The sequence below is a fragment of the Pristis pectinata genome, chromosome 1 (genome assembly GCF_009764475.1).
Source record: "Pristis pectinata isolate sPriPec2 chromosome 1, sPriPec2.1.pri, whole genome shotgun sequence".
NCBI classification, from domain to species: Eukaryota; Metazoa; Chordata; class Chondrichthyes; order Rhinopristiformes; family Pristidae; genus Pristis; species Pristis pectinata.
Window position 1 is genome coordinate 127,641,290 of NC_067405.1, and position 20,843 is coordinate 127,662,132.

At 36.7% G+C, this 20,843-nt stretch overlaps 1 protein-coding gene across 3 annotated transcripts in view; it reads right to left on the reverse strand.

Annotated features, from left to right (window-relative positions):
- Positions 1-871: 871 nt before the first annotated feature.
- atxn3 (ataxin 3) overlaps positions 872-20,843 on the reverse strand; it is a 48,176-nt gene continuing 28,204 nt past the window's right edge. For all 3 annotated transcript variants that reach the window (XM_052013217.1, XM_052013209.1, XM_052013201.1), the window contains 5 exons: positions 19,347-19,485; positions 18,744-18,916; positions 6,316-6,448; positions 4,925-4,995; positions 872-3,922 (listed from right to left, as the gene is read on the reverse strand). In XM_052013217.1, coding sequence (XP_051869177.1) covers positions 3,831-3,922; positions 4,925-4,995; positions 6,316-6,448; positions 18,744-18,916; positions 19,347-19,485 — 608 coding nt within the window. In that variant the 3' untranslated portion in view covers positions 872-3,830. The remainder of the gene's footprint in view (positions 3,923-4,924; positions 4,996-6,315; positions 6,449-18,743; positions 18,917-19,346; positions 19,486-20,843) is intronic.

Here is a 20,843-nt window from a genome sequence, read left to right on the forward strand (position 1 = left end):
AGTCTCCTGCGTCAACATTAATTATTAACAATTGAAACACTATACTTGTGTTGAATTATGTGCTAGATAATGAAACCTAACATTTTACAGACTCAGAATCTGAAAATTTTATATACTGTTAATTAACTGATGTTATTGTTGTAAAAGATGTGATTAAGCGAGGGTGCAGAAAAGATTCACAAGAATGCTGCCAGGACTGGAGGACTTGAGTTATAAGGAGAGATTGGAGAGGTTGGGACTGTTTTCCCTGCAGCAAAGGAGGCTGAGGGGTGACCTTTGAGGTTTATAAAATCACGAGGGGCATAAATAAGTTGGATGGTCAGTCTTTTTCCCAGGGCAGGGGAGTCTAAAACTAGAGGACATAGGTTTAAGATGAGAGTGGAAGAATTAAAAGAGGACCTCAGGGGCATTTTGTTTTAATATACACACAGTGTGCTGAGTATATATAACGAGCTGCCAAAGGAAGTGGTAAAGTTGGGTTTAATTACAACATTTAATTGGTAGGTTCACGGATAGGAAAAGTTTAGAGGGATATGGGACTAGCTCAGGAAGACACCTTGGTCAGCATGGACAAATTGGATCAAAGGACCGGTTTCTGTGCTGTATAACTCTGACTCTAAAGCATTATTGGTGTGACAAAATGTTTTTGAAAAATCTATTAAGGTTACAGCTGCACTAGAAATTGTCAGAAAATTCCAGACTCTTGATATACAGACATCCTGTTATCTTCAACAGACAGAATTTCACATTTTATCATTTTAAATGTGAATATGCCAATTACGTTTATCAGTTCATTATGTCAACACAGCCCTACTAAACAGAAAATGACTCATTCAGTAACTTACGACATATTCAAGAAAGACACTTACTTCCAAAACCAAAATGTAGTTTTATTTGATACATAGCCATATGAATACTATTTTAGAGACCAACACATCTTTATCTCCAGTGTGCACATGAAAAAAAGCCTTGCAAAACACAGATAAACATATTTTATGTCACCTGTCTCCTTGCCAAAATAAAACAAGGCAGTAAGATATTATTTCAATTAACATTCTTTACCATTTTGTCTTAACCTTTAAAAAACTGCATTCAAATAGAAATTTGATTCTGCAGATAACTCCTAGAACTTGGAGAAATTAAAGTATACTTAACTAACAGAGGCACTGCAAGTGTTTCAGGACCCATTTAAATTTTTTTTTTAAAAAAGGTAGAAAGAAAACAATAACAGATTAAAGTAGTTTCAAATAACGCTAATGGTTCTGAGAAAACACTGTTAGAAGCACACTGAAAGCAGAAACACTAGCAAGTTTTGTTTTTCATTTCCCATTCAAGCCTCCCTCCCAAAAGCATCAACTATAACTGTGGTAAGGTTCTACAGGCATCGATCACCCTAGTTCCTTGCACAAGACATTACTCTTCACATGAACCCAGATGCTGTTAACTGGCCATTCCTACACAGTTAGCGGCATGGAAGGTCAAGTCAGCAATCAGAAGCAGAAAGCCTATTTGGATACTATAAGTATATGGAGGCCAATTATTGTACCGCTCCCTATTCAACTGGGATAAAGTAACTATTTCCAGACAAGCAACTGAATCTAACCCTGCAGCATTTCTCACATTTAGAAGTTTAAGATATTCTAACTGAATAGTAAGATTATAAACAGACTTGATAAGTTAGTTAGAGAGAACCTTTACCTTAAAACTTGAGCTGGGGCTGTGAAAATCTGTAAAAACTCTCTTCAAATAGGATATTGCGCCTCGGCCAGATTTCAAAAGCAAGATCAATAGAATTTTGTTAGCCAAGAATATTAATGATTACAACATCAAGGCAGATAGATGGAATTGAAATATAGAGGGCCTCTGATCTAAAATGGGCTTTAGGGACCTAAAGGGCCTCCTATTTCAAAGACACTATTTTACAGAATTTTGTGTGACTTTTTTTTCTTTCATTCCAGAAGCCAATGGTTTATCACAAGGCTTGATATGCCAAAAAAAATTAAGTATTCATGCTCCATTCCTGGATTTCGAATGAGATAATTGATCTCAGTCAAGGCAAGAATGGGATTTCTACAACTGGTCTTATTTTATTTTTCGATGATGCATGATGAGTAGGGGGGAGGGAGGAGAGGGGAGGAAAAAGGGTGGGTGATGGTGAAAGATGTCCATCTCCATCCATTACCAAATGCTTCTGCTTAAAAATATGTGCTTCCTTCTCTTTAGATAAGTGAGCTCAGTCACATTTTCATAATTGCACACCCACCCTGCCATCCTGACCCCAACCACCACGTTAGAATAACCACTTTACAATACTATTTAGTCCAGGAAGAGAGAGAGGAATGTTCCTGACACAATGATAATAAACTCTATTCTACTGAGTCAAAACCTTTGGACAAAGATAGAGTCAATGAGGGAAAGTAACACAAATACTTTTCACTTTTCAAATTTACATTCAACAAAAAAGACCATTTTACAAGTTAAACAGAATTATTCCTGGAATGCAGGCAACAAAAGCAAAGCAATATTTATTGCTTATTCTAGCTGCTCCATGAGCTTTAATAGTAGTGTTAGTTAGGAGTCAAGTATATATCAGACTGGAGGTAAACTCTGATTAATGAAATAGATTAATTTATGGTAATCCAGCAATTTATATCATCAACTATTCCTGGTTAACTGATTTTTTTTTAATACAATTCAAACTCTCCTTGAGCAGTATTTATTCCCTTATCTTTGGACCCAGTACCACAACAATCGACCACTAAGCTACAGTATTTGGCAGAGGAAGTAAATTTAAGCCATGGAGAAATAACCACACTCATTTGCAAAGATTAAGTAGGACACAAATTGCAACATATTATCTTGGTCCACATTGACAAACACATGATCTTTGTATGTTAATGTTGTAATGCAAGTACCATGAAATTTCAATTGATAACAAATTTGAGTCCATAGTTTTCCCAATCATAGGAAAACAGAATAATGCATAAACAGTGGCACATCTATTCCTACATAACAATCAAAAACTTGATAGGCAGCTACAGTTTTTAAACAGAGGCCTCAATGGACATCAGATTAATTATTCAAATAGTTTCTCTTATTTGATGTAATTCAATGTTCTGCATTTATGTTCCCACACTTGACCTTCAAAGTTAAATGAACGAAATATAAATTCAAGGGTATAAATAGAACCTGCATAATTCAGTACAACACAGTAAACAAAGGCGATTCGTTTTAGAGCAACTAAAAGGCATTTAAGTGCCAGCACGAGATCAATACCCAAATATAAACAATCCTAAAAACTTTCAAGTATCCATAAAATCCTCAAACCTCAAGCATTTTCTATATATTGTATCGCTTGATGCCTCCAAAATTTAAACGATCTTGATTTTCAGAAATACACCAGACAAGAGGTTTAAAATACGTATATTAGTTTTAAAAAGCAAAGAACTTAACATTTCAAAATTTGTCTTCCAAGGTCCAGTTGCACAATTAAACCATTAACTGCTTGACCAGTAACCTTTTTCCAAAAGACAAATGTTTACCGATGGGTGCAAAGTATTTTAACACTTCCCTGTAATTTACTTAACTAGGATGTGCATGAAGAAAGTTTTTCAGCAGATAAGGTGCTACAATTGAAGACCAAAAACTTGTAGTTCTATACCACAAACAATCCCATTAAACAACCACAAATGCCATTTGCATCAAGTGAACATTATCTTTGCTCTCTCTGAAAACATCTGCATATTTTTTGTGGCTGATGTACAAGGGGAGTATAATTCACGCAGATCAGAAATGGGAGTACAGTTGTTACTGGTATATTTGTTCTCAAATTAACTTCCTTCCCCTTTTGAATTATTATCGGCTTCAGCTTCCAATGGTTTCAACACATCTGCTTGAGGCAATTCTCCTTCAGTCACGTTAGCTACAGATAGAAAAGATAAAAGAACTTGTTGGTTTTACATGTCTCAACTCATTGAAGAAAGGATGGCTACAAGGATATAATACTCTTTTCAGGTTCATTATTGTTAACATAACTGGTAACATTTGCAGTCCTCTCCTTAAAACTATGACTGATTGATACCAACTCTTTACAAACTTTCCCTAAACAAAACTATGATATAAATCCAAAACTATTCAAGATTGACTGGGTTTCCTGATGAGAATACTGCTTTCAATGGAGAGTATTAATAGCTTTATCCCATTAGACACCCTTGGATTGAACACCAAGGCTGTCTCTTTAAGAACCCATATCTCCGAGATGTGCCAGTAGGAAACTGGTTACTGTAAATTACCCCTTTGTGTAGGCAAGTAGGGTTACTGTAAATTACCCCTTTGTGTAGGCAAGTAGTAAAAAAAAATCTAAGGGGAATTGATGGGTATGTGGGACAGAAGTTGTGATGGGGTACAGGGAAAATAAGGAGAGGGAGATGGAACTGATGGGAATGCTCTGTTGGGGACCAGCATGGGCCCAATGAGCTGAATGGCCTCTTTCTGTGTCATTATAAGTAACTAAACTCTTGATAATCCAGTACAACAAAATATTTATAAATTCTTTTGGTCTAAGAAAAAGTAGTATTCCCAGTATCCTGACCACAGGCAATTCTCTCCCTTTGATCCACACATTGGATTAGAATTCAACAAAAGTAGTAAATCCTTCCCTGTTATTTTATATAAACTACCACTGCAATATCAAGGATGGCAGATTCTTTGAGATGGAGATCATTTAAACAATCATCCCACCCTCAACAGGAAATAAAAACTAAAGTTCAGCTAATTCTTGTGCACAGGATGTTATTAAATAGGATTACAATCAACACAAAACACATAGCTATGGTTAGGCAGCAATATAAAGGAAACTAATACATATTTCAGAAGCAGTACTGTTTATTCAATAGGATTAACACTACCTTATTGGGAAACAGACCTGAATTTGCTTTTAGCGCAACACAACTTTGTTTTTCTGGATGATCTGAATTTTCAGGCTGTAATTGTTTTCTGGTGGAAACAAAGAATATTGCACAATAAAACTAACAGTAATTGCAACGTAGTTTTTCTTGCTACTCCTAAGTGTTGCTTAATTTTCTCCATCGGAATATATTATTAGGAACAATATTATTTTAATATGCATAAAGTGATGAATGTAAGCAATGGTTTACACCATTGGAGTGGTTTGATTTATTTAAGTGATCTCTTATATTATGCTCATGCAAACATGGATAGACAGAGAATTTGCATGTGATCAGGATGCTGGAAACACTGCTTTCTCATTTTCTGAAAGGGCTTTAAGATATTTTGTTTGCACACTGTCAATTTACTTAAAGAGACTTGTGGTCAATCCAAGCTAGTCTAATAAAATTAAAGTATTGATGTTTATCACTGAGTGCAGTACGGCCATCATAAGTTCCCAAACAGTTTTCTGTGTGTAATATGTCAGTTTTTATGGAAAACATTTAAAGATTTGGATTTACTAGTGATTCTGTACAGTAACCATTCTGTGATCCCAACTGACAGCCTGTCACCAGTGAAGAGTCAGAGTGAGGGCCTTAGTGAAAACCAGCAAGTGACTTATATGAGAGAACTGATTTTGCTGAGAATGTAAAGGTCAGTACAAACTTATGATATGAGAAGTGCATAAAAGGGATACAGACAAGGTAACTAAGTGGGCAAATGCATGGCAGATTAAACATAATTTGGAAAAATATGCTACTTATTTTGGTACAATTTTTTTTCAAACAGTATTCAAAGGGATCCAGGTGTTCTTCACACAATTCATTCCTGACTAAACCTGAACTATCACTTAGAAGAGAAAATGATGCATTTGCCTTATTACAAAGGGATTGGGGTATAAGAGTTAAGATGAATCACTATAATTATTTTGACTTCAAAGAAACCATGCCTGGTGTTGTAGAGGGAGGGTGATAAGCTTCATTAGACTAATGTAATGATGAAAAGATTATACTATTTAGAGACGACCAGTGGATCTGGGTACATTAGATCTCGGGTTCAGGAAGGTCTCATCAAAATACATAACATTATAAGGGGCTTGACAGGGTGGATACTGGGAGAACGTTACCCTGGTTGGCAAGTCAGAAGAAAGGCTTAGCTATTTTGAACTAAGACATCAAAAATTGACTCAAAGGCTGTGAGTCTTCAGAATTCTTTATCCCAAAGGTGAGTGTATGATCACTCTTTCATTATCATAAATAAGGAGATAGAGATTTATGAAAATCAATCCTTTTAGAATAAAAGTCACACATTCTATTATGGATGTTAAATCATGTGTTGTAGCAGTACAGAGTTATGGGATTTGCTGACCTCTCAAAGTATGCTTGTCTCCGTCTTCGGAGTTCCTCCATTGTAGGAGTTTCAGCTGCAATTGTTCTTGAAGTATCCATAGTTTCATTTTGGGAAGTGACCACTTCTGAACTTTCTGTTCCTTGTACAAAACCTAAAGATTCATTATTATATTGTTAAAAAGAACATATCCAAATGCTTAAAATTATATTCATCAAATGTCATATCGAAGGATTAAGCAAATCCACAAAATGCTTTACGTTATCCCCCATTATTACTTCTGCTGTTATATTTCATATGTTTTCAACTTCCTCTGTAAAATTCTCGACTGTAGAGTGGGTCGACGACCTGTGCTGATGTATCTGATGTGCAGATCGAAACAGTCTTCCCTGCACTGCATTACACATCCATCAACCAAATAAGGATAACTTCCACAAGAGAAATTATGGTGTAAAATTTGATGAAGAGCTGCTGCAATCCAGATTCCAAGTGTTACAGGCCAGTTGTCCACTGATTAGCCTGTATGGTGGCCAGTTGTTACAAGGAACTGTTACTGTATTACAAATTGTACTTAAGATACATTCTGTCCACATCCCTCATCTTTACTCTTCCTTCCTGAAAACGATGGCTGAACGGAATAATCACGGAGCAAGTGTCAAACATGGTCAAAGCAACACTGTCAAATGTAGGGCTGTATCCAATTTTCACTAAGGGTGACTGGATTGCAACCTGACTGCTCTTCCACTTTCCTCATTCAGAGGACAATTTCTTCAATAAAATCAGCCCTAGTTCAGATCAGGTAACTAAGTGAAGGACTGAAGCTAGAATCTTCCTGGTCTGTGAAGCAGCACAAAGAACAATCAGGATATAATTTGTTGAAATTTACAAATGTGAAATAAATACCACAGAATCCATACTAAACAATCTCCATTAAGGTTAAGATCCACCCCCCCCCCACCCCCAAAAAATATACATACTTTCAAGAGTGACATACTAACACAAAAGAAAAAAATGCTTTTATTTTATACTTTTCATGAACACAGGGCGTCCTAAAGTGCTTTTGGAGTGTAATTCCTTTGATAATGGAGGAATTACCATGTCTAGGTATCACTGCGTATCAATTACTTAGATCACAGGTATTCAGTGATCTGGCTAACATGATAGTATAAGCCATACATGCTAAAATTATCCTAAATAACAGGCTTTGTTTCACATTTCAGCAGGTATTTTATTACTTTGTAGACACAAGAGACTGCAGATGCCGGAATCTGGAGAAAAAAATAAATTGCTGGAAGTACTCAGTAGGTCAAGCGTAGTGGTATTGGTTTATTATTGTCACTTGTACCGAGGTACAGTGAAAAGCTTGTCTTACAAACCGATCATACAGGTCAATTCATTAACACAGTACAGTTACATTGAGTTAGTACAGAGTGCATTGATGTAGTACAGGTAAAAACAATAACAGTACAGAGTAAAGTGTCACAGCTACAGAGAAAGTGCAGTGCAATAAGGTGCAAGGCCACAACAAGGTAGATTGTGAGGTCATAGTCCATCTCATTGTATAAGGGAACCGTTCAATAGTCTTATCACAGTGAGGTAGAAGCGTACCTCCACAGATGCTGCTTGACCTGCTGAATTCTTCCAGCAGTTTATTTAATTACTTTGTCATGACTGCAGAGCAGACAATCTTGATGTATTCCAGTAATTATAGGAAAAAATGTTGTGCCTGTTGAAATTGTGGAACAATTTAAATATATCCATTTTTAGCAGTCATAGAAAAGTGGCTGAATATCCACAGTATTGTGAAAAAAGGCCAGGTGGTCTATCCATCCCGTTATTTAGGTTCATCTTCATCTCCCTGTGAGCTTTGTAAAAATTGTCATGCCAACAAGATCACTAAATACAGTAATTAATCAGACCAATCAAAATTAGTTTCCCAATCATTCAACCTGTTCCTAAATCATAAACTTAAATATTTATTTTACACCTTTTGTTTGCAGGATCTGAAATAAGTGACGAAATTGAATGACAATAACAGTTCGAGAATACTCATCGAGTTTGTCAAATTTCATTGAATAATAAACAGAATTCCTAGTGGAAATTTATAACCAGCATATCCACAACGGCAAACCTTGCTTAAAAAAGCAACTTAATTCTGCGAAGTAGAAAGCAGTGGTAGAATTAAACCACAAACTCATCCATGATTAAAAAAAACAACTAAAACTCCACATCTTTTCAAAAACCCTTGCTGCCAGGTTGCCTATCCTTTTGGTCAGAGATCTTGCTTGGTAAAGAGCAGCATTGCTGAGTAAAGAGCAAAAAAAATTAAAAACTCATACAGCAGGCACAGAAGGCGACCAGTAACCCCGAGATTTTCTTAGCTGCAGTAAATGGGCTGTGGTGACACTTTAGTTTGATGGGTGTGGCAAATCCATTCGAAAGATGAATTGGAAGGCAACATAGTTCTTCTTGGGTGCAACTAGAGAAAGTAAATTGAGATCTGAAGTTCCAGGATTTGTATATAGGCACAAAAGGCTGCAGTGAACAATGCAAATTATGGGCATACCTTGCAATTTTCACTCTGTTGGATGTTGTAACTAATCTTAATATGTGGAAAGAAAAAGTGGAGGTAAATTTATTTTTCTTAGACTATAATTACTGAGGTCCTCTGGTGGAAAAGCAAATTTATCCATCAAGTGTTCAAGTAAGAGCCTTAGCTTATATTGAATTGGTTCATATTAGTCAGTGAAAGAGGACACTCCAGGGGAGAAGACCAGCCATGGATCAAATGTTGCCAGAGATGAATGTAATAAAACGTCAGTTGAGGGAAGGACTGTCACCAACTCGAGCAGAAAATGTGGGAGAATGGCTTCTGAGCACTCATTAAAGGATACAGGAAATACTTCTCTATGGTACGATGTTTAGAAAAAATATTGCACCACAGAAAAGTCAATTCCTTACAAGAGAAGGTATAAATGTGGCATTGAAAGAGGAACAAACATTTCTGTTTCTGTCATTTTGAAACAACTTTCTACTTCTCTTTGTGTTTAATATGACAGAAGTCTACACTGCAACTACCTTGGATTATATTTAGTTTTCCCACTGAGAGTTAGCTGTTCATATAGCATATCTTCACAGTTTAATAATGAAAAATCAAAATAATTTTTAGTGCCTATGTATTTTACCTTTAGCTTTTTTAAAAATAACAAATGCCATAAACTCTGTGTATGTTGTCTTACCAAATTTACTTAGATACATTCTGCAGGTCAATGTACATATTCAAATACTGCCCTTGTTCTTCTTACCACGTCATGTTAAGACACTTCTTCTGAGCTGTCTGCTGAACAACGTATTGTTCACATGAGCATACTCAGCACCAATATTTCTTATTTATATTTTCTGATGTTAAGCCTCTGCCTGCAACTTAATTTCTCCATCCCGCTTCGAGCTGTCTGTCTGTAGCCTGATATAAACTTGACGAAAAGCACATCTTCTGTCTGGGCACATTGCAGTCTTTGGGATTCAATACTGAATTCTACAACTTCAGGTAATTCTCTTTCTCTGTATCAGACTGACCAGTCCATCTGTAATATTGGCTCAGTTTTCCTCTCTTCATTAGCCCAGTGTAACGAACCAAGAATGTTAAAATGCTCTCTGCATTTTGCAATTCTTATGTTCCTTTGTGTTCTCACTGTTTAAACTGCCCTCTTTTCATAGCTTTGCTATTGTTCAGACTCTCTCTATTAATCAGCTTACCTTGTTTACAGCTTATACCCGTGCAACCCTTTACTTAACTTATCAGGGATATTCCCTTTGCTTATCCATCCCTCTACAATATCTCTGACTTAGAAACAAAATGTGGTTTTCTCTTTCCCAGTTCTGAGAAGGTCTTTCACCCAAAACATGAATTCTGTTTCTCTTTTCACAGAAGTTGAGTAGTTCCAGTATTTTCTGTTTTAATTTAAGCCTGCTTTGCCTAGTTACTAAGCTTTTGATTATCATCTTCAAGAATATCCACTTCTTTGGAATTTTCAAAATTGAGACCACTTAATATCTGAAAATATAGAATTTTCATTTAAAGTACTCTAAAATCCAGATGAATATTATGGGCAGCTGCAAGTGTTCCAAACACATTTCTACGTAGTGTCAATAGGAACCACTGCAAAGTCCCGTGCTGATTGCACTGAGATAAAATTTTACTGGTTAACTAGAATATTAGTAATCTGAGTTGTAATTTACACTTTAGGCTTGCTGAAGATAAGCACGACACTACATTTGCATTATTGACTTTGATGGCTTCCCTTTGTTTCCTATTTTTTGATTAAAATGTTAACATAGTTCATAACTTTTGCCAAAACTTTAAACGCTTTCATTTCAGCAAAGTGACTTTGGGAATCTTTACCAATTGTTCCTTTTTAATACCAAAGCATAAAACAGCCAACAAATTACATATTTATTAACAAGATAAAAACCTTAAAAATGTTCAACATGTACAAATTTTCTTTTGATAATCCACTTGGATTTACAATTTTTATTCTTGCCCAAACCATTTCATGCAGCTATTGTTTGAGCTTTGCAATTTTCTGTTATAGTACCCCTTACATTTACTTTAATCAAAATGTATTTACAATCCGGAGTTGTTGGAGAACATTATGTGCTACTGTTTAAGCTTTAATTATTCATAAGGAGACAATTTTCTCCTTTATTGTATTCTATTACATCAAATAGTGTACCTTCAAATATTCCATTATCTTACTGAACATTTAATTGCTTACCTATTATTTTTCCAACACCTCAGGGAATCCACAACTTAGCTTTCAATATTAGTAAAACACTGAAAAATTATTTTAACTATCCTAATTTTTATTATTGTTTCAATAAAATTGAACTCCACATCACACAATCATGCTTCAAACTTAAGTACAGATATTAAGCAACAATTGTAATATAATTAAGCTTTTTAATACATTAAAATCCCTCTGAGGCTGCTGCAACTTCCTACAAACTACAAAGGTAATAGAAAAATCAGTAATATTCAAAATAATGGAAATATCTAATTATAAAATAAATTAATTTGCAAAAATGTAAGACATTTAAACCACATATACACACACACACACAAAGGAAATATTCTGCACTTCATGTTGGGCTAGAACAATGTTTCTTCTTTAAATCTGGTAATTTAAAACCCAAAAGTAATTCAAGACATTTTATTCCCTATACATTACTCAGTAACATAAGCCTCAGCATGAACTGAGCTTCCTTTCAGCATCTGATCACCTATTTGCTTCTCAGTCTGAAAAGAGCCTGTCTGATTCTGTCAGCACATCTGATTCTCCATGCTTTAGCTTTCGGACTTAATGAACTCCTAAACTCGAGAACATCTCCAGTCTGTTGTATTCTGTTATTGCTTTTCCCTTGACTACCTCAATGTACTTACGTTGTGCAATGATCTGTATGGATGGCATGTAAAACAAAGTTTTTCCACTGTATCTCAGTACATTTGACAATAATCAATAATCACCAATTACACAGCAATCCCTGTGCGATAATTTCAACAAACCATAAAAAGGTAACCAACAGAGCCAGATACATGATAAAAACTCACCAGGAAATTCACCAACAATATTCCCTGGATTCCAGTTATAAAATAAATGGATCTCTTTGCAACTCAAAAAAGATGGGGAAGGATTTTGCAAAAATAACATTGTCAGCTACTGCACAGACTTTTGTGTAAGGAAACAATATCCAACCAATCGTATAACATATCAGGTAACATGGTCAAGCTCTTGCTGGCTTCTGCCATCATTGCATTATCTACTATTGCTCTATCTTTCAATACCATTTTCATCTCCCCAAACACAAACACACCCTTGTATCTTGCTTTTGTTTTTCTAGAAATTGTTTGTCTTTTTCTTCCTTCCTTCCCAATGAAATGAATGGGAAGAGAAAACTTCACTAAGAAATGAAGACAAGAGATTAAAGGTGGCAACTGTAAAATAAAAAGTAACCCTCAGGACACATATTTTCCCCTTCCCCCCCCAATCCATTTAATTGGATTCCTATTTCTTCATATCGTTAACATACAGGAATCTATCAATCTGAATCTTCAAAATTTTCAATGGTCCACCAAACACAGCCTCTTGCACATCTGCTGACTCCCATAGTCCCATTCACCCATCATCCCTGTATTTACTGGCCTGTATACTGGTCGAGCAACATTTAATTCTCATCCTTGTTCATAAATCCTTCCATAGTCTTGCTCCTCCCTATCTCTGTGACTGACTTCAATCCTCCAACTCTCACTGTTATCTGTGCTCCTCTCATTCTGATCTCTCGTTCGTGCCCAAATTTAATTATTCACTACTGCATGTCACCAGCTTCCAAAGCCCTTGGCTCTAAAAGTTCATCCCCAAAACCTCTCCCCCTCACCCTTCTCCTTAAAACCTGCTCTTGCAAAACACCTTGGGATGCTATATAAATGGAAGGTATTGTTTTTGTTGTTGATCCAGAATTCCTATCCATGTTAAAATTAACAGCTTTGCCTCTTAATTTTAGGATTACACCTGTTCTATTCTGCATTATCCATTAAGAGGAAAGATGTTTCCTGTATTCATCAAATCTATTAATTATTTTAAATACCGCAATAGGATTTCCGTTCAACTTTCTCACCTCAAGGGAACACAAATCAAGTCTATGCACTTTATTCATCTCTGAAGTGGATAACCTAACACCTTGCCCACACTTACCCCCATCTGCCATTACCTTTTCCCAGTCACTTAATTGGGTCAGGTTCCCTCCACATTACTCCAACTTTCTGCTCCTATCCACACAGTAAAATGTACCTCCTAACTAGGTCACACCTTCATTTTTTTTACCCGAATCATAAAAATATGATGAAAATATGTAGCTTTGAGTGGCACCACTTTTTACATCTTGGGAAATTTGGGAATTAATCCTTTATTGTTAATTTGCCTCATTCTTGCTAATCAATTACTTATTCTTTGTGCTCTTTCAATTTTTATCAAGCCAACCTGGAAAAGGAAGACTTGTAGTTATATAGTGCCTTTCCTAACTTCAGAACATCCAAAAACATTTCTATGATTCAGTTCTGAAGTGTAATATATTGCAATTAAGAAATAAAATGGCTTTATTTGCATACACCAAGCAATGCAATAACTAAATTATCTAGGATAAATATTGGCCAAGGCATTAAGTCTATATAGGGAATATTAACAGAAACTCCCCTATCCACAATACTGTGGCCTCCTCAACCAAATGCAACTAGATTTTCAAACACAACACACCCATCTCAAATCCATGCTGACTCTCTGATCTGCTCATATGTGTCCAAATGCTCAGTTATTATGGCTTTGATAGTTTCCAGTATCTTCTCCACATCTTATATCAGACTGATGGCTCTGTGGTTACTTGATCTCCTCCTCCCTCCTAGGATATGTTGAGGTCTTCAAATAAAAACTTCATGGAAGGGATTAAAGGAAAATTCAGTGGATAAATTAAAGAATATTGTTGGGAAATGCAATTTGCTTAAACCACATAATTTAAAAATTTGATTTTACAGTTCAAGTAAAATTCAGAAAGCCCAAGTAATTTGTAACAATCAACTGGACAAACTGAATAACTGAAATGATATTATTTTCTTAACTACATTTCCCATATAATATGAAACAGTTAACATTGGAAAAAGCTAGCTCATCATCACCAATAGGGGGAAGAACAACAAGCACTGTTCAATAACTAGTTTTTCTTTTCAATGTTTCCAAGTTATATCCATCCCTGCTGATGTTGATTGCTACTAAGTATTTAAGAGAGGACTGACTGACTGGCTTCTGAATTTTTAAGCTATAATAAAGTAACCAGCTTCCACCTGGTATATGTCTATTTTTGCCTGGTTGAAATGGATATGCAAGGATTCCTGAATGTATCCCAAAATCTTGTAGCTCTTATGTGCTACTGCTCCAACACTACATACACTAGAGAGTGCTTAACTGCGTAAACTGTACCTTTCAATTAAAATGTTAATTTTAAAAAAGGCAGCTTTCAAGACTGGTCAAATTTAAGGTATTGGTTTATTATTGTCACTTGTACCGAAGTACAGTGAAAAACTTGTCTTGCATACTGATCGTACAGGTCAATTCATTACACAGTGCAGTTACATTGAGTTAGTACAGAGTGCATTGACGTAGTACAGGTAAAAACAATAACAGTACAAAGTGTCACAGCTACAGAGAAAGTGCAGTGCAATAAGGTGCAAGGTCACAACAAGGTAGATCGTGAAGTCATAGTCCACCTCATCGTATAAGGGAACTGTTCAATAGTCTTGTCACAGTGGGGTAGAAGCTGTCCTTAAGTCTGGTGGTATGTGCCCTCAGGCTCCTGTATCTTCTACCCGATGGAAGAGGAGAGAAGAGAGAACGTCCTGGGTGGGTGGGGTCTTTGATTATGCTGGCTGCTTCACCAAGACAACGAGAGGTAAAGACAGAGTCCAAGGAGAGGAGACTGGTGTCCGTGATGCGCTGGGCTGTGTCCACAACTCTCTGCAGTTTCTTGCTGTCCTGAGCAGAGCAGTTGCCGTACCAAGCTGTGATACATCCAGATAGGATGCTTTTTCTATGGTGCATCGGTAAAAGTTGGTGAGATTCAAAGGGGACAAACCAAATTTCTTTAGCCTCCTGAGGGAGTAGAGGCGCTGTTGAGCTTTCCTGGCCGTGGCATCTACGTGATTCGACCAGGATAGGCTCTTGGTAATGTTCACTCCCAGTAACTTGAAGCTCTCAACCCTCTCGACCTCAGCACTATTGACGTAGACAGGTGCATGTACACTGTCCCCTTTCCTAAAGTCAATGACCAGCTCTTTAGTTTAGTTGACATTGAGGGCAAGGTTGTTGTCATGACACCATTCCACTAAGTTCTCTATCTCCTTCCTGTACTCCGCCTCATCACTGTTTGAGATACGGCCTACAACAGTGGTATCATCTTTTTTAAAATTTGCATGAAGGATGATTTTGTAATTTATTTATAAGGGTAGGTAACAGAAATTGCTGTCATTTTCTTTCAGATAAGAGAGTTTACTGAAGTGCTCAAAGCTATGGTGGATTTTACTGAAGTGCTCAAAACTATGGTGGATTTTAATAAGGGATAAGTGATTAGTAGATCAAAAACTGGAGGGGGAAATTTCACTAATTTTACTTTTTTGGCATCAATGTATTTAATTATATATGCTTTTTTTGAGTTTTTTTTAGTTAACTTATTAAATTTTGTTTTAATTATTTACGATTTGAATTAAATTAAATACTTAAAAATTAATTTCAAATACTACTTCTCAGTTGGAAAAGCCTCCAGCCCTGCTTTGCAAACAGTCAGTCAGGACACTTCAGGGGAGGGGCTTCTTCATTCTGCCATCCAAGGCCAGCCACCTTTAGATTTTGGAATGTAGATATTGGCCTGCCACATCAAGACAACCCCCATAAAAATCATGAATGTTTCAAGATCACATCTCATTCTTCTGAATTCTAGAGAACATGCCCAGTCTGCTTAAACTCTCTTCATTGGACAAACCTCATCAGTCCAGGAATCAATGTGGTAAACCTTTGATACACTTACTCTACCACAAGTATATCCCAACTCCCTTATGAAATATTCCAGGTGCAGCTTCACTAAGGCTCTATAACTGCAACTCAGTAAGGAGTAAAAGTAAAGTGTATATTCATAAAAAGCATATGGAGAAAGTGAGCAGCTGCTCAAGAGCCCATGTGTATGTTCACGGACTGGATTTTTGTAGTGCAGAATTCTATAAATCTAATCCCAACACACTGTAAATTTATGGCTTGGCATCTTCTGACAATGCAATTTCGTCATGGGGATTTTTACTTATGGGCTTGGGGGCAATTCAGAAGAGAAATTGCTTTCCTTTGTTACCTACCAGCAATTAACTAGATATCTAATTTGATTTTAGAGTAATAGGTTCATTCATAAGGCAATAATTTTCAGAAGTACACAATTTGTTTAAAGGGGTTGGTTTCACTGAGTACCCAGAAAAATATTTCCTTATATTGACATATCAACAATGTGATCACATAAAAACACATTATTCTACATTTTTAAAACTCTATATGCAGTTCATTTTCTTTGTAAACTACAAACATAAAAACATGGTTTTCATGTTTTATTTGTGAACCAGTTATAGAACAGATCAGTAATGAAATCGCTCCCTCGAGACTGTACGTACATACGGTACACAGTACAGCTTTGCTCTCTTTCCAGCCATGCAGGGATGTGAAGTCTATCACCTTCTTTTGTACATTTCTGTTTCAAAGGACAAAAGCTATTTTAATCTTCTATCTATCCAAATATCACAACTGTATATATAATGTAACTGCAGAAGATCAGCAATCTAAATTTATTCTCATTAAAGAAAGTCTGTGGTGACTCACCATATTTTGATTTCCCTCCAAAGAAATGGCACCCAATAATCAACAACTTATACAACCCTGATGTAACAAACAAAAGAGAAAACTTGCAAGCTGTAATAAGTTGAAGATTGATTGAAGCAGAGAGACGACATGCCAAAATATGAGTGATCCAAAAAGGTTTGGTGGTTTTCCTTACATACAGCTAAAGCAAAAAAGGAACACCTGTATTTTTCTTGCATCTTTCTCAATCTCAACTTGTTCCAAAATACTTTATAAGAAAAGTACTCTTGAAGTATAGTCAATTGTGTTGTGGAAAATGCAACAGTAAATTTGCGCACAGCAAACTCCCACAAGTAACAATCTGTTTTAGATAATAGTTATGGGTTAATGCTGACCAGAACACTAAGTGAACACCACTCCCCTTCAAGTTAATTGGGCATATATAGCCTTGATTTTTCATCCCAAATACCACTTGGCACAAAAATGCCAGTCTGGATTACATGTTCAAATCTCTGGAATAGGACTTTAATCACAGCCTTACGACTCAGAGGCAACAGATTTAATAGAATAGAAAAATTACTCTAAGGGATGAGAATTTGAAAATGTTTTACAAAGTTTCACAAGCAACCATCAACTCCAGCATCTTTCTGCAAGGCATTCCTGGAAAAGATGGCTCCCATTGTATTGTCATTAACTTCAGGAAAGGAGGGGGGTGCACATGCTCCTGTTTACATCAGCGGTGCTGAGGTCGAGAGGGTCAAGAGGGTCGACAGCTTCAAGTTCCAAGGAGCGAACATCACCAATAGCCTATCCTGGTCCAACCACGTTGACACCACTGCCAAGAAAGCTCACCAGCATCTCTACTTCATCAGGAGGCTAAAGACATTTGGCATGTCCCCCTTGACCCTCACCAATTTTTATCAATGCACCATAGAAAGCATCCTATCCAGCTGCATCATGACTTGGTTATGGCAACATTCTCTCTTCTCCCCCCTTCCCATCGGGCAGAAGATACAAAAGCCTGAAAGCACGTACCACCAGGCTCAAGGACAGCTTCTATCCTGATGTTCCCTAGTATGATAAGATGGACTCTTGACCTCACAACCTACCTCGTTATGACCTTGCACCTTAGTGTCTATCTGCACTGCACCTTCTCTGTAACTGCAACACTTTATTCTGCACTCTGTTATCGTTTTACCTTGTACTACCTCAATGCACTGTTGTAATGAATTGATCTGTATGAACGGTACGAAAGACAAGTTTTTCACTGTACATTGGTACATGTGACAATAATAAACCAATTTACCATTGAACAATAATGCAATGTTTTTACTTCATAAGCCAATCAAGCCTATAAGCCTATGTTTGGAGTACAAGAATAAAGGAGGTTCACCATACGAGCCTTCCTTTAAGAACAGGTAGATGTATAATGTGCACTTTTTCTAAGATATTTGGCATTTTAATAATCCAGTACACTCTCCTAGTAGGATGTCCTGCACCCAGTTTGCAAGTCAATTGCTCCAAACTGATTCAAAATGACCAGGCTGTATCCGATCCAGCCTTTTCCACTTCAATGCTTGACCACATGATATCTTCCAGCACAAATATGTGTCTTTAGAAGTAGCACTTCATGATAAACAGAGGATTTCCAGCTCAACTTCACTGCACAACTTGGTGTCGTGTGATAAAAAATAAAAACAAGTAACCTTTTTTGTTAAATTGCAGCACAAATGCTTTTTGCAATGTAGGTTTATAGTTACTGGCAGGAAAACATCAGCATGAACTATGTCTTTTGCGTGCTTGCCTTTGCAATAAACACAGAGAAACATACAAACAGTATTTTTATGGATGGATTTACATACAACTGACAGGAAATTTCCAACCATGGGAAGGTTTCACGGTGACAACAATGACAGTTTATCTTAAGACTGTACTAAAAATGTTCAGCTAAACAGATAATCAGAGCCTAGCTTTAAATTGGTCAAGGAATACTTCTGATTGTACCTCATTACTTACCTTGCATACTGAGGTGAATTGCTCTTCGTAGATCTGCTTCTTCATCTTCTGTCTCCATGTGCTGACGGCTTAGTGACAATGCTTGCTGCAGACTTTCATCCTCATCATCATCCAAAACATTTGTAATCGATTTATTCACATCAATCACTTGTTCCCAGTCATTGCTCTGTACCCTTTAGAAAAGGTTCAAAATAATTGGTCAGGACATGCCATTGGTGAATGTATTTGCATAAACCTTCCATTACTGTTTTATTCTTACTGCCCTTTAATTATATTCCATGTCCGGTAAATACAATACAGGATATTTTCCCCCAATAATTAGTCTTTTCAAGTGCTTAGGTTTTTGTTAATATTTCACAATAGACATGCACATGTCTTTTCTGTAACACTTCTGATCTCTGTGGAAGTGAGTCCTTAAGGGGAAATGAAGGAAGTAACCAGAGTTAAATCAATCAACGCCCACCTTCTTAATTGAACAGCATTAGGATGACTGCCAAAAAAGTATACGACACTCTAGGACCAGAAATAATTTACAGCTGGTAAATCACTTCTGGGCCTATTTTACAAAAGAGAAAAGAATTTTAGCCTTTTCATCCACGGTACCTTTGACCAATTTCTGTTCGTTGATTTGCCTCTTCTCCAATTAGTTTTGGTCTCTCTAGCTGCACCACTCTCATCCTTTTAAGTAACTCATCAGCCTCACATTCTGGTAGGTCTCCTCTGACTACAAATATTGAATAACCTGGGGGATACACAATATTAATTCCTTTTATTTCAAACTAACCAATACCAAATTATTTTAAACCAGTTCTATCTTATATAAACACTAACCTCTCCTCAGTTGAGCATCCACAGTTCATCATAATTTACATCAACTGTGACAGAATGTTGTAAAATACCCTGTTGGTTCAGACCAAGAATCAGCAATCATTTGAAACTATGGGTCAGGTTCACATGGTGTAACTACCAAATGGTCCACATTTGATTAAAAGCCACATGCATAAGAGTCACAATTAAACATTAAGTACTACACATTTTTTTCTAAAATAATTGCATATCTTATATCTGTGCCACCTATTAAAAATTCCAAGAATCCATTTTGTCAGTAAAATTCTGATTCTCTCTCTAAAAAAAAGGCAAGTAATCTCTTGCTGTACATAAATGTTTTCACCCCATGACTATTGGCAGAAAGACATGAACGATAATCAAGCTGTGGCTCTATGTGTGGCACACGTTTTTTGTCACCCAATAACTATTTGCAGTAAGAGAGAGTTTAACCACATTTCCCTTATGTTCAATGGTGTGAGAAGCAATAGTGGTAATGACAAAGTCTGCGTGATCACTATTGATCAGAAACTTAACTGAACCGTCAAATAAATACTGTGCTTACAACATTTAGATCAGAATTTGGGCATCTTCAGTAAATGAACCATAGAAAACTACAGCACAGAAAACAGGCTATTCAGCCTTTCTAGTCTGTGCCAAAACATTATTTTGCTAGTCCCATCTATCTGCCCCCAGCCCATACCCCTCTGGACCTCTCTCGTCCATGTATCTATCCAATTTACTCTTAAAAGTTAAGAGCGAGCCCGCATTTACCACATCAGATGGCAGCCTGTTCCACACTCCCACCACTCTGAGTGAAGAAGTTCCCTCTAATGTTCCCCCTAAACCTTTCCCCTTTCACCCTAAAGCCATGTCCTCTCATACTTATCTCTCCTAATCTAGGTGGAAAGAGCCTACTTGCATTAACTCTGTCTATGCCCCTCATCATTTTGTAAACCTCTATCAAATCTCCCCTCATTCTTCTCCACTCCAAGGAATAAAGTCCTAACATGCTCAGCCTTTCCCTGTAACTCAACTCCTGAAGACCCGGCAACATTCTTGTAAATCTCCTCTGCACTCTTTCAGTCTTACTGACATCCTTCCTGTACTTTGGCGACCAGAACTGCGCACAATATTCTAAATTTGGTCTCACCAATGACTTATACAACCTCACCAAAACATTCCAACTCCTATACTCAATACTTTGATTTATGAATGGCCAGGATGCCAAAAGCCTTTTTTTTTTACAACCCTGTCTACCTGTGACTCTACTTT